We start from the raw sequence: 15107 nt of genomic DNA, 5'->3' as shown, positions 1-15107 counted from the left end.
CAAGTTATAACAAAACAGAAAATGCCTCAGATGGTTAAAGGATCATTCCTCGAAACTACATTGTACACTTATAATAATGCTGTTTGGCGTTCTAAAACATCTCAAACTTGTATTTGTACCTATAAAGTCGTCCATTATGCAAATAAAACACCTCATTAGTTTACAATGACAAGTTTGCCTTACTCCCAAACATATGTTACTCAGAGGGTTATTCTCATCGTCGTCATCGATAAGGTTCCTTTTAATCTGATGCAGACCAAATAGAATATTGATAAATATGTAGCAAAAAGGATCCGTCTGTAATCAAGCCATAGTAAGAGTGACATTAATATTAAGCGGTTGTATCGTCTTTATAGAGATATATATCATGCCGATGTTTATTCAATTTTGTTTATTGTAGGTCTACTATTGAGGTGACGCCTTTTAAGCAAGATGACGAGGAAGATATAACTGGTTCAAACTCTTAAAAACGTGAAGTCAGTCAAACAGCTGTTGCTACCAGAGTATCACACTCTCCAAATGAGCAACATAGTGCTGCGGGTTACGTGCCTATAGGCACGTATTAGATATGGAAGACCTCAAGGGCGGTGGAACCGGGGGGCACAGGGGGCACGTGCCCCCCCCCCGCACTTTTCCTCAGGTTAAAAATGTTCCCTTTTTCTACATAAAAATTGAGGTGCCTCAAGTTAGCAAGAGGCCAGGGAACTAGAATGAACACTCGGGAAGGGCCGTTTTCGGCCATCTGAGGGGTTTGTAAAACCAACAATTTTCTCGCACGCTCCGCGCCAACCGATGGTGGCGCTCCGCTCAGATAGTCGTGCATACAACTTTGCAAATCCTGGCTACGCCGCTGACTTTCTAATGAATTTCTGTGGGTCAAACTCAAACCAATTCGAGTGGAAAAAATTTGTTTAGATATTAACAAGAAAAAAACTCTAATTCGGAAGATTCCTACATTAGCAACTAGCATGATTTCACCTAATTTTGTCTCAAAAGAAAACTTGTTCCTTGTCTCCCAATTTGCACATTGGATATTGCAGTGCTAGTATGCATAATTTCCTTGAAGGGGGGGGGGAGGCGTTGCTGGAGTGATGTGTGTACACAAATAAGATAATACAATAAGAGTTGTAAAGGGTACTAAATATAAGGCTGCATCAGTCCAATCGAATTGCTGCAAAGTGCCCTTTGATGTCGGTGCCCCCCCCCCAGATTAAAAGTGCTTCTGCCGCCCTTGATGGGGGTGATCATGGATCAGCCAACACGAAAATGTTTCGATATCTTAAATGTTGGGCGCTTCTGGGAGACGAGGAATTGGTAAACTTAGGAATAAATGGCGATCACTTCCTTCGAGAATATTTCCCAAAATAAAAAATTGCCGGAAATTTTTATCAATTTTAGGGGTGTTGTTTTCTGACCATAATGCATAAGTGCCGTTTCCTGCAATCTGAGGGGTCTGCCAGAAGAAAAATTTTCTTGCACGCTGCGCGCCAACCGATGGTGGCGCTCCGCTTAGATAGTATACTTACGGCCGGAATACTCGAATCGATTCCGTCCCCCCCCCCCCCCCACGTTTCAAATCGAATTGACGCCCCTGTCTCCGTATCCTTCAATTCAAGTGTTAAATCAATGATTATGGTGATACTATTTAAATGTATTGAATATTCATGAATACTGAGTTCACTATAGTAGAAAAGGTTGTTACCCTAGCTTCTCCCAGAGTTCAAGATAAATTGTGTAAGGCGGCGTTCTGTTTACTTTATACTTTCTTTAGAATGTCCACGTCATCCTTTTGCAGACGGCCTTTGGCTTTCTGCGCACGGTTCGGTTAAAAGCAGATGCAAATGAAAAATTGTCATATTCATCTTTTACAGATTCAGGCGTAGAAATGTTTCTTTCGGTTATCTTCGCATGCCTGCTGGCTAGTTCTCTGGCAGTTGATTACACTGGGTAAGTATAAATTAACAAAAGTTTAAACAACATTAATACACTGTTAAGAATAATGTATTTAACGGTAGAGTACCGGCAGCCAGGACACCTGCGATAAGACGTAATTTTAAACCTGTTTGTGAAACATGTATACATTGAAGCTGTAAATTCTCGTCGTTATTCGTTGTTAATTAACAACTCCGCTAATGTCACGTTTTTTTTTCCCCCGGTATTTAGATTTCATTAATTGGTAAGTTAAGTATTGCCCTTACTGGCTAATAAAACCGCAAGTGATCAACATGTGACTCCGTAATCCTTTAAAAGTCTTATAAGTATATATATATATATATATGTATATATATATATACATATATATATATATATATATATATATATATATATATATATATATATATATACCAACTATGTTTTTTGCGACACTTGTGAAAACACTCACTTTAATTTAGCAGAAACAACAACAGTTTTCACGTAATATACACATGCATTCATATCAAATGCAATATTTCTAGCAACATTATGTGCATACGTATAGGCACCTAAATAAACTAACGCCATATATAACTATTGGGTGACGACTTCACTGTGAATATGCAAATTGACTGTGTACTCTAAATGATATAAAACGATAATAACGTTTAATAATTGTAAAATGGGTGTCAAGACATTTATACTCACCATGCATTAGCCTACATACAGTTTATTCTCGATTAATGTGATGCAATTCAAAGTGCGTTCAGCTGTTCAATGGGGAATAAATAAATAGGCCCATCTGAGTTTTGCCTGTTATTACTAAATTCTTGAGAGAGCTATTCATGTCCAAGATTAATGGTCATCTTCAAAACAATGGGCTTCTAAGTTCGGCACAATCTGGATTCAGACAACAATATTCTACCCTTGCTGCTATTATTGGCGATACTTACTACATTCTTGATAATATGGACAAGGGTCAGATCACCGGTGCTGTGTTTTTGGACCTAAATAGGTCCTCTGATACAGTCAACCATGAGATTCTTCTGCGTAAATTATCATATTATGCGATACGGGAAAATGAGCTGGCGTGGTTCTCTAATTATTTGACAAATAGAGAACAAACTACTATTATTGATGGGGTTGAATCTGATACAAGACCTGTTACAATTGGTGTACCCCAGGAATCCATATTTGTCCACTTTTTATTTCTCATTTTTATTAATGAACTTCTTATAATGATATTCTTGAAAATGTGTATTAATTCAAGTACCTTGGATAGTGGTTCGACTCGATTCTTAAATGGGAAAAACTTATTGAAAATACTTACTGCAAAAATATCACAGAAACTGGGTATTCTAAAAAGACTTAGTTGGTGTGTTGACCAGCATACACGTAATACTCTGTACAACGCTCTAAGTGTACCCCATATTGATTATTGTTCTGCCGTTTGGACTACGGCGACGAACAAATTGGTTGACCGGGTTCAGGTTCTTCAAAATCGTGCAGCTAGATTAGTCCTGGAGTGTGGGCTTCAGGATGTGCGCGTTACAGATATTTTTGCTGAATTGAAGTAGCTAAATGTCCGTCAACGTGCATTATATTTCAGGAATATTCTAATGTATAGATGTGTCCACGGCCTGGCTCCAGATTCTCTACTGACAATTCTACTGAGAGATGGCCATTCGTACAGAACTAGATCTAGCTGCTCTAATAATGTTTTACTTGCTCCTGTTAGATCTGGGAATGGTAAAAGGACCTTTAAATTTTCTGGAGGCAGGTCGTGGAACAGCCTTCCCCGAAATTTGAAATGCTTGCCAAATGTTAATATTTTTAAACGCAATATGAAAACTTATATATTTTGTTTAGATGTCTGATATTTGTTTGTCTATTTTATTGCCGTCATTTTTGTGCTCTTGGATGTTTACCGTTTTCTACTGCATAGTGCTTCTTAACTGAGCAGGACTACCCTCATTAAAGATGTCAATAATAAAAAAATATTTACAAATATTAAGGCGCTTTTACGTTCATTGTGTCTTTTTATTTTACAAAACGGGCAATGGACGTTAACTAACGATGAATACACATGCGAAGTTTCCTGGCATTTTAGCTTCACAACACTGTGTTATTGTACGAACGGTGTGTCGCACTGGTGGTATTACGTCAAACCCCAACTTTAATTGCTTTTTAACAGTAATCTTTGTTTAACAATCGGGTACACGAGGAGGTGTAAATTGGATGGAACGGCGTAAGAGGGTGGCTGCAACCCAGATTAACAAAGTTATCGACTTCGCCTCTCAATTGTTTAGCTTACACGTTGAAATGTATTTTAGTCAGTGGCGGAGCGTCCATACAGTCAGGGGCGGATGCCCCCCCCCCCCCACTGACGGACTCAAATGGACTGCTGGCGCCCTTATCAGCTTTTTACCACTTTTTAGTTATTCACGAATATTGACTTTTTTACTGCGCTCTCATCTACCTATTGACATTTGTCACATTTTATTGGTGTAATTTTCTAACAAAATGCTCTACACGGCTATTTATTCTTCGTTTATCTGCAAATTAGCAAGGCCCGGAAAGGGACATTTCCGGTGATCTAGAGGGTATCTTTACTACAAGAAAAAAAATTGTACGCTCCGCGCCAACCTGTGGTGGCGCTCCGCTTAGATAGTGTCCAGAGCATACGGCTCTGATAGAGTCGAAAGTGCCCTACAGACCATTCTCGCCCCTCTTACCAATATCCCTAGCTCCGCCACTAATTTTAGTGCCTACATACCATGCATAACCCTTAAAATAGAAAATATTTTGAAATCGATATGTCTTTACGGTATCTTCAAGTATTTTCAAGACATTCACATTAAAAGTATGTGCTCTTTTCTCAAATGCCTTTTTCGGTTCAAAATTAGGCCAGTTTGGTATATAATGTCGTCTGCCTTCGTCTCCTGAGGCCTGCTTAGTGGGTCATTACATATATAAAGGTGGGTCATTACATATATAAAGGTGGGTCATTACATATATAAAGGTGGGTAATTGCATATATAAAGGTGGGTCATTGCATATATAAAAGTGATTCATTACATCATATAAAGGTGTATCATTACATATATATAGGTGGGTCATTACATATATATAAATGTGGGTCATTACATATGTAAAGGTGGGGCATTACATATAAAGGCGGGGCATGTCCCACCCGTCTGCAAATTAACTACTCGCTACCACTTTGCATATTGACCATAACTTGATGGATATTCTAACACACAGATATAAAATTATCCATGCCAAGCCCACAAATGACAATGCAGTCAACATCGTGAATGGTCTTCAGGATCAGGTAATGTTAGCCCACTTTTGTTTTCTTTTTTAATATCATTTATTTTCTTTACTGGTACGTCATAAAAATTAGGGATGCACCGGATCCAAATTTTTAAATCTGGCCCGAACCGGATTTTGCCGGATAGTACATGAAATCCGGCCGGACAAAATCCGACCGGAACCGGATTTTTTTCATTACACAAAAGAAAATCATTAATAAGAAGTAGAAGTATGAAACAAGGAGCAAATCTTAGGTGAGGTATACGCATATTCTCTGCTTCCTCTGTATATTCAGAGCGTTATTTCTCTGAAGCACGAACAAATTTTGACCAGCAACGTGCTCGCCTTCTTCCGAAAACTGGAGAAAAACTTATCTACCTTCATCACAATTTGAGAAAATATGTTCAATATACAGTGAAAGCGTTAAATTAAATTTGTTTACATTCCCAAATAGCATTTTATCATTTTAATGATATAATTATTTAAGGAATGATAGCTTGAAACCTCAAAAAGATATAAATATGGAAATCATTTTGTTAGATCAGTCACATGTTGTTAAAATATTTACTAAGATAATTGTTTCTGTATGTGATAATTGTAGAAAGGTTACTTTTGAAATTGTTTTCATTGTCAGCTCTGGAATTAATTTTTTTTTTTGATGAGAATTAAAGTTATTCTAAGGTTTAAGAATGAATTTTAAGATGAAATGGTTTTTGTGGATTAAAAAAAAAAATCAGACGTATTTAACCATACAACAGATTGTTCCACACATAACAATTCAGAGAAAACATGAATGCCAACAATAATGGGAAAGTAAAGATTCAATGGAACAGTATTTTGACTGATAAGTATATAAATGGTCTATGTTAACTGCACAATATTAAACTGATGAATGCTGCAAGAAATGATTTCATTGCAAACTGTATTTGTTGTATATAGCTTCATATTATTACAGTAGTTGTATCATTTTGGTTGATCTTTAGAAACAGTGGGTCACACCATTAAGAAAATTAAATTAAACATGTAAAACCTGATATTTCTTTACTTTGAATGTTTTTATTAATTTTTGGAAATAGTTTACATTGATTTAAGTTAATACCAACACCTTTTTAAGGAATAATTCAGGCCAGAATATGAAAAAGATCCGGCCAGATTTTGAAAAATATTCGGCCGGAACCGGAACTGGATAATTGCTCACTATCCGGCCGGATAGTCCTGCTGGACCGGATATCCGGTGCATCCCTAATAAAAATGGACCGATTAATTAAGCAATTATCATAGAACCATAGTCCCTCACAAATGCTGTCATCAAGTTTTGCATCAATTCTTGTTTAACACGTTTAATTTACATTTCTTTCTAGCCTAATAAAGATTAATCTTTTATTATTATAGTTTTATCCATAACTCAATGCAGAAAGAGTTTGGTCGTCCTTGCTTGCCAAAAAAAACTTGACACTTAAATATTTAAATATATTTCAACCCCCATAACTGCATATCTCAATAACATTGCAAAATATCGACATATATTAATTAATAAATTTGTTGAAAATGAAGACTGTGGTCTCTTTGTTTTTCGTCAGTTTGATCTTTGGAAGAAATCTCGCGGAATTGGTTACAATGCAGATATTCTGGTTGCACCAAGGGATTATGCTTCCCTCAGATCTTTTCTGGAAAGTCGTGGAATTCAGGTGGAGATTATGATCGAAGATGTGCAACCTCTGATCGATGCTCAGATGACTCCGTCTGCTACTGCAGGATTTTATGAACAATACCATCCTCTTGATGAGGTGAGAGCCAACAATACCGCCCTCTCATGAGGTCAGCGCCATGCGTTGTCTCTCTTATTAGATCTCTCGTACGGGTAGATGGAAGCTTTATTCTAAAATCTTGTTATTGATCACGTTTCCTTTCAAAATAGAACTAAACGTTAACAAATACTGACTTGTATTCATTTTCCATACACCACTTGGCGTAGGGTTTACATACATACCTTGACACATAATTTTGTAGTATAATATTACATCAGCAGGCATTGGTTGGTGATGGTGAATTATGGCGTTGAGCGAAATCCATGGTACACTTTTGTTTAATGAAGGTCTTCAGAAGGTGACAAACCATACGTTGTGGTTGAGTTCGTATGCAATGCCTAACACGATTATTCCAAACAGTAAGCATAATTTAAAGGTCAATATCTTTAAGATCGGACTAGGCTATATCAAATCATTACAACTTACACACATGGCATATCATTATACACTAAGATATCATGCTAAGGTCATTTTGAAGGTACGGATCAAATAAATGTAGGCGTGACTAAAAATTTTACTGAAATTGTGACGCATGTTAATTTTTTAAGTGTTTTCATATTGAGCATGCGTTCATGTTAGACCCTTCCCCTCCCGTTCCCCTCCCGCTCCCTTCCCACTACCCCATATGTAATATCATACTTTTGTGCTGCTCTACCTTTTGTGATATTTTAGATCGAAGCCTGGATGATCTCTTTCCAATCGGAAAACCCTGACAAAGTGCGCATCGAAGATGTAGGAGATACTTTCGAAGGCAGAAAAGTGCAAAAATTGGTGGTACGTACAACGTTAAGATTGGTATCACAAACAGACAAACAGACAGACAGACAGACTGAAAGATATACACTCGTATAATGTTTTTTAATGGATATGGTCGGGAGAATAATTTGGTAGGTACATTTGACTATTTCGAACAGTTTAAAAGTCTTGTGATTTTATATAAATTTAAAATGTCATGAGCCTTCAAGAACAAATACCCTGTTAGTTGTTAGTCACATTATACTATTGTATATAGGAGGGGTGTTTGGGCACGGAGTATGTTGGGAACATATACCGCAGACGTGACAGAAAGAAGATGGCCATTTTGGCTTTCTTTCCTATTAACTTATCTGAGTCTTATAAGAATCATTTATACAAGAAATCGTTGAAAGAGTTTTCCACTTCTGTCATACCGTTCATATTTGTGTTTGTTCTTTCATTTTTAAGATCTCTCAAGACCTCACGGCAAGCAAACCAATTTTCTTCATGATTGGTGGAACCCACTCACGTGAGTGGGTGGGACCGGCAACAATGATGCAAGTAGCGGATTGGGTAAGTGGTGAAGTTAGGAAAAATTATGAAACTGTTCACAAAAGTGTTAAAATGTACAAAGGATAAACTTAAACATGAAAAAGGGTACAGTAAGATACTCAGTAGGATATTGCTAGGTTTAAAAGTGATATACATATACACATATGATATACATATTATGTAATTAGGAACTTCATAACGATAAAGGCCTCTTTAGGATATGTAGTAGGATATACATGGACGTGAAGTATAGTATAAATGCAGCATATATATATATATATATATATATATATATATATATATATATATATATAAATATATATATATATATATATATATATATATATATATATATATATATATATATATAGTAGGATATACAATGACTTGAATTAGTCGATACTATACCCTATATATATAGTAGGAGATACTTAGACGTGAATTAGTATATACATAGCATATATAGTAGGATATACATAGACGTGAATAAGTATCTACATAGCATATATAATAAGATATTCATAGACGTGAATTAGTCGATACTAAAGCCTATATATATATATATATATATATATATAGTAGGATATACTAAGACGTGCATAAGTATATACATAGAATATACAGTAGAATATACATATACGTGAATTACTATATATTTATAGAGTAGGATATACATAGACGTGAATTAGTCGATACTATAGCCTATATATATATATATCTATATATATATACATAGAATATACAGTAGGATATACATAGACGTGAATTAGTATATACATATAGCCTATATAGTAGGACATACATAGACGTGAAGTAGTGTATACATAGCATAAATATAGTAGGATATACATATACGTGAATTAGTATATATTTATAGAGTAGGATATACATAGACGTGAATTAGTCGATACTATAGCCTATATATATATATATATATATATATACATAGAATATACAGTAGGATATACATAGACGTGAATTAGTATATACATATAGCCTATATAGTAGGACATACATAGACGTGAAATAGTGTATACATAGCATAAATATAGTAGGATATACATATACGTGAATTAGTATATACATATCATATACAGTAGGATATATATAGACGTGAATTTGTATATACATATAGCCTATATGGTAGGATATACATAGACGTGAAGTAGTATATATAGCATACACAGTAGGATATACATGGAAGTGAATTAGTATATACATAGCATATATTTATATAGTAGGATATACTAAGACGTGAATTAGTCGATACTATAGCCTATATATATAGTAGGATATATTTAAACGTGAATTAGTATATACGTAGCATATATAGTAGGATATATGCATAGACGTGAATTTGTATATACATATTATTTATAGTAGGATATACATAGACGTGAAGTAGTATATATACAGCAGGACATTATATATAAAAAATTAATTCCGCTGATTCGATTGTTTATTCCATCCAAATATTTTGGCTTCGTATAGGCTACCGTAATATTACCAACGATATTTTGTCCAAAAGACATGATATCACAAACAAGAATCTTTGGCCAGCTCCTTTCGTTTCATTTCATTTATTTGATATCTGCGGAAAAACAAAATTAGTGATTCAACTGAAGAAGATGACTTCTGACTTAAAACCTCTCGATATGGGTTTAAGTTACCATTCAAACGACCATCATCACATTTTGTATTCATTTTATTGCTAATTGAGGAGTCACATTAAATGTTACATCCTATAGCTTGTTTCAGAAACAGAACACTTGACAGACCATATGGAGTTTCATATTATCCCAGTACATAACGAAGACGGATATGTCCATACTTGGCAAGGGGTAAGTCAGAACAGAAAATGTTTATAAAAGGAACGCTACTATTGCTTTGTTTGTACATTTACTAAATTTCCAAATTTTAGTATTACCATGTTAAAGTTAATTGAGAATATGTTCTGCAAGCATGAGAGCAAGCATATATTCAAACCAGGAAACTGTCATTGTTTCAACTCGCTAAGACATCACGCTCGACGAATCGTCAATCGATCTGTTCAATCAATCAATCAATCAAGAAATATTATGTAGCGCCTATCATCAGGGGCGGATGCAGGGATTTGTGACAGGGGGGGGGTCTGACTGGTCCAGCCGCGCCTGAAAGTAAGACTATCTGAGCGGAGCGCCACCATCGGTTGGCTCGGAGCGTACCAGAAAATTGTTGGCTTTACAAACCCCCCAGATGGCCGGAAACGGCACTTCCCGAGTATCCTAAGCTGCATGTACCTAGCCTGAAAATATGAATCTCATGTCTGCAATTTCTCAATTGATGAGAAAAAACAATCTATGAAATATGGTTATACATATCAGATGAGTTGAGATGATACAAAAATCATCTTTAGCCCCCAATCCCCCTCCCGTTCCGTCACCACTGTTTGATGCAGGGCCGGATCCAGGATTCTGGAAGGGTGAGGGTTTGGCCTCCAGTGATCCTAGGGTCTAAGGGGATTGGGTTTCCCTCTATCCATTGTGAAATTCTTGGATATTTAAGTACAACAGGGAACCCCCTTCCATTTAGCCATGCAAAGCACCTCTCTGTGTTTTTGCTTTTTTCTTTCTCTCTTTTTTGTTGTTGGCCAAGAGCAGGGGGGTCTTATAGGGTCAAGAAAAGGCTCTTGAAAACAGAAAAAATACCTTTTCAAAGTGGTAACATAAGGTAGCTGTTATAATGTGAATAGGATGTATGCTTCAAAGTTCAGGAGCTGGAATAGATTAGAATGATCGAATTAACGAGAGCCAGGCCGGACTACGGGGACAATGATGTCACCGGACCTTTGAAAGCTTCATTTCCTTAATTTTGAAATGAGAATACATTATTCTTTATGCCATACTGCCCAGGCCCCCTAATTGAACCGTAGGCCCGGGGCTGCTGCCCAGCAACCATTCCCCAACCCCTAGTTAGGCCAGGTGTTACTACAGTGTACTTCTATGGCAAGCCATATAGCCCGGTAGCTCAGTGCACTTTGATCAAACGAACGAGGTACCAATATCTGAGTATTAGAATATTTGTGGAAAAACCCAGTATATTGAAAAGTGGATGTCTGCCATGGTCTCTCTGCTGCAAGTGGCCCCTGGGGCCGGTTAAAGGGGGCCCAAAAATGAATCTGATCAAACGAACGAGGTACCACTTGAAACCAATGTCAACTTAATGCATGAATGCCACATAGTACTGAATGGCCCATGCCAGGCAAATTTTCTGCTGCCAAGGGCCCGCCAGACGCCCAAAAAGGGCCCCTAAAAAATGCATTTGATCAAACGAACGAGGTACCACTTGAAACCAATGTCAACTTAATGCATGAATGCCACAAAGTATTGAATGGCCCATGCCAGACAAATTTTCTGCTGCTAAGGGCCCGCCAGACGCCCCCATATATGGCCCGAATGCCCATTATCGTAGCATTGACACAGATTAAATATACAAGGTACCACTCAAAACCGGTTTGGAATGTTCTGGTTGATCTTACAGTCTATGGAAATCATCCTGCCAGACAAATTTTCTGCTACAAAGGGCCCGCCAGACGCCCCAAAAGGTCCCCTAAAAATGCATTTGATCAAACGAACGAGGTACCACTTGAAATCAATGTCAACTCAATGCAACTTTATGTTATATTATATTAACAGGAAAATACCAGTAGATAGGTAGGCATGTATCGTATCAGAGCGTGCTTAGCGTATAGTCCCAATGAGGTATTGAAAGTCCACCTAAAGAGACTTACAACTGAGTCTAGTCATGTTTCTGCCTTTGAATAACACAATCCAACAGAAAACGTGTATGTGTGTGAGCAAAAGATGACACTTAGTTGATGACTTGCCACCAATCTATACGGTAACTCCTGACAGATAACAAAGAATGAAACAGATAAGAAAGTTATTTACTAACGTTGATATTGTCATTTTAGGACCGAATGTGGAGAAAGACCCGTAAGCCATCAGGTGGCGTGAACAATTGCTATGGGACCGATCCCAATAGAAATTACGAATTCAAGTGGAACAGTAAGTATCGTTTACACGTAATGCGATCCAATTTGATTAGTTTTGTCGTGTTATTAAGACATCTCTCATGCATGCACAGGCATCGACGTCGCCGGAGACGTTTAGTTTAAAGGGCGTGGGGGGGGGGGGTAGGGGCTGGAGGGGTGGGTTAGTGATCTGAGAAGCGAAGCATGTATAGTTATGTAGCAGGGAGAAGGTACCATAATATTATACGTAACTTAGCAGACATGTCACACATAACTTTAGACCCTCGTTTGATCAATATTCACGTTGGAGATGCATACATGCAGTGCTCTGCAATCAAACAAACTATATTAAATTGTAACAAGGGCGTAGGAACCGGTGGGCTGGGGGCGCCAGCCCCCCAGTGAAAAATATGGAGGGGCGGAAGTATCATTCCGCCCCCCCCCCCACTTCGCAAGTCAGAAAACCCCTTTTTCATTTCCAAATGAGATTATTTGAAGCACCAAATTGCATCTAAGGCCAGGTGAAAATGCAAAATTATTTACATAATGGAGTGGGTGGGTTGAAGTGTGCTATATAGCACCAAATTACATCTGAGGGGAGGGGGACAACCCCTCCCCTTAGACCCCTCCCCCAGACCGGCCATCAGTCTTCAGCCCCCACTCAAAAGTACCTTCCTACGCCACTGGGTTGGAAGGCCATGGTGACTGAGTGTGTCTTGCGTAGAAAGTAATACTTTGCAACATTTCGGTTGTTTTTTTTTTTTGCAACAATTTCAGCTGGTGGGTCCAGCAGCCTGCCATGTAGTGACACTTACATGGGCACTTCTGCAGCTTCTGAAATCGAAGTTTCCACTTTGCAAGATCACGTGAGAGCTATCAAGGATAACGTACAAATTTTCATGGACGTACATGCTTACAGCCAGTACTGGATGTATCCGTGGGCATACACGGATTCTACTAATTGTACAGATATAAACGAATTGGTACGTCAAAGCATTTGAAGGTTTATCTAACGTCATAGTTTCTCTTATCATTACAATCCCCACCCAATCAGCCACCCTTCCAACCACCCATTCATACCTCATCCTCCATACATTTTGTTCTGTTTAAATACAGAGGCTAAAGATGACAGCAAGAAAAGTTTGAGTTTCTATATTTGTATTCGTTCGTCTCACTTTTCTTTCTTGTTGTCTGTTATTTATATTTGTTTGCTTTACCCTATCGCTTTTTAAGGACCATTTATATTTTCTCTGTCAAATTGTTTATCATGTTCCTCCGGCTATCCGTTCACATCCTCTCTAATTTCCGAATTTCCACAGGGCTCCGTCCTCAACCCTCTTCTTTTTATAAACGACATTAATGACTTACCCATCCCCCCCCCCTCCCCCAGCTGGACGAGTAGCCGCAAATTCACCACCGGAACTATGCGTCTCCAGTGCTACCTGGATTCATTCACTACACAATGTTACCGTTGGCGCATCAAACTTAACCCCACTAAAACCACCTACCTCGTCCACCCTCACCTGCGATATAGTCGTATCACTCCCAGTACCTCCAACATATATTTACATGATCACCTGCTCAACCCTTCCTCCATCTGCCGCTTTCCTTGGTCTCCGTCTTTGCCCCTTCCTGGATTGGAAGGTCCGCTATTTCAAAAACGTTAAGGTTAGAGTCCCCCATCACTTTTATCACCTCTGCCGCATAGCACTGTCTACTCTGGGAATACGGAGTCCCAGCAATCATAAATCCTTCCGCACGCACAAACAACACTATTCAAATTCTTCAAAACGCCTCCATTAAAGCTGCTCTCGGTCTTCCTATCAGGACCTCTACCTCTTTTATTCACGACATTGTCATGGTTCAACCAACCAATCACATGTTTCGACGGCTTGTGACGAACTACTCCCTCCCCCCCTCCTAACCGGTTAACACATAAACACAAATAAAAAACGTTAGACCTCCAATAATAACATTTATGCGTTCTCTTTCCTCATTTTCCCACTTCTCATTTACTCACCTCGGGGCTCTCCCGTCCTCCCTTCATCCCGCCCCATCCTGCACCCCTACAACCGATTCCTTCCCGCCATAAAGTACAGTCTTTCCTCCTCCTTTCCTCCTTTCCTCCTTTCCTCCTTTCCTCCTTTCCTCCTTTCCTCCTTTCCTCCTCTCCTCCTCTCCTCCTCTCCTCCTCTCCTCCTCTCCTCCTCTCCTCCTCTCCCCCTCTACTCCTCTCCTCCTCTCCTCCTCTGCTCCTCCTGTCCTCCTCCTCTCCTCCTCTTCTCCTCTTCTCCTCTTCTCCTCTCCTCCTCTTCTCCTCTCCTCCTCTCCTCCTCTCCTCCTCTCCCCTCTCCTCCTCTCCTCCTCTCCTCCTCTCCTCCTCTCCTCCTCTCCTCCTCTTCTCCTTTCCTCCTTTCCTCTTTTCCTGATTTCCTCTTTTCCTCTTTTCCTCCTTTCCTCCTATCCTCCTTTCCTCCTTTCCTCCTTTCCTCCTTTCCTCTTTTCTTCCTCCTCCTGCTCTCCCTCCTGCTCCCCCTCTTTCCCCATTCGTGCCCTTTCCTCGCTCACCACCCACATTCGCTCCTCCTCTTGTCATAGTCACACTGTGGTTCCCTAACCCCACGACTGACTTACCATCCACCCAATGCACTCCCAACGCCGAAAGCCTATGGCTATGTGGCGGTATTTTTAAAGTTTTTCTCTGCTTTGCTCACTTGTGTTCGGGCTTACTCAAAATGGTCAGTGTACAATGAGTGGCGTCATCAATGTTT

At 38.7% G+C, this 15107-nt stretch overlaps 1 protein-coding gene across 1 annotated transcript in view; it reads left to right on the top strand.

Moving 5' to 3' along the window:
- Nucleotides 1-1793: 1793 nt before the first annotated feature.
- The window catches only part of LOC139966042 (carboxypeptidase B-like), a 14377-nt gene continuing 1063 nt past the window's right edge, over nt 1794-15107 (top strand). Inside the window, exons 1-8 of the mRNA XM_071968675.1 lie at nt 1794-1947; nt 5179-5248; nt 6810-7016; nt 7710-7811; nt 8241-8345; nt 10073-10165; nt 12277-12370; nt 13114-13319. Of these exons, the coding sequence (XP_071824776.1) occupies nt 1886-1947; nt 5179-5248; nt 6810-7016; nt 7710-7811; nt 8241-8345; nt 10073-10165; nt 12277-12370; nt 13114-13319 (939 nt within the window). The 5' untranslated portion in view covers nt 1794-1885. The remainder of the gene's footprint in view (nt 1948-5178; nt 5249-6809; nt 7017-7709; nt 7812-8240; nt 8346-10072; nt 10166-12276; nt 12371-13113; nt 13320-15107) is intronic.

This window comes from Apostichopus japonicus, chromosome 4 (genome assembly GCF_037975245.1).
Source record: "Apostichopus japonicus isolate 1M-3 chromosome 4, ASM3797524v1, whole genome shotgun sequence".
NCBI classification, from domain to species: domain Eukaryota; kingdom Metazoa; phylum Echinodermata; class Holothuroidea; order Aspidochirotida; family Stichopodidae; genus Apostichopus; species Apostichopus japonicus.
The sequence above is the reverse complement of the archived record's forward strand: the minus strand, read 5'-3'. Positions and strand labels throughout refer to the sequence as shown.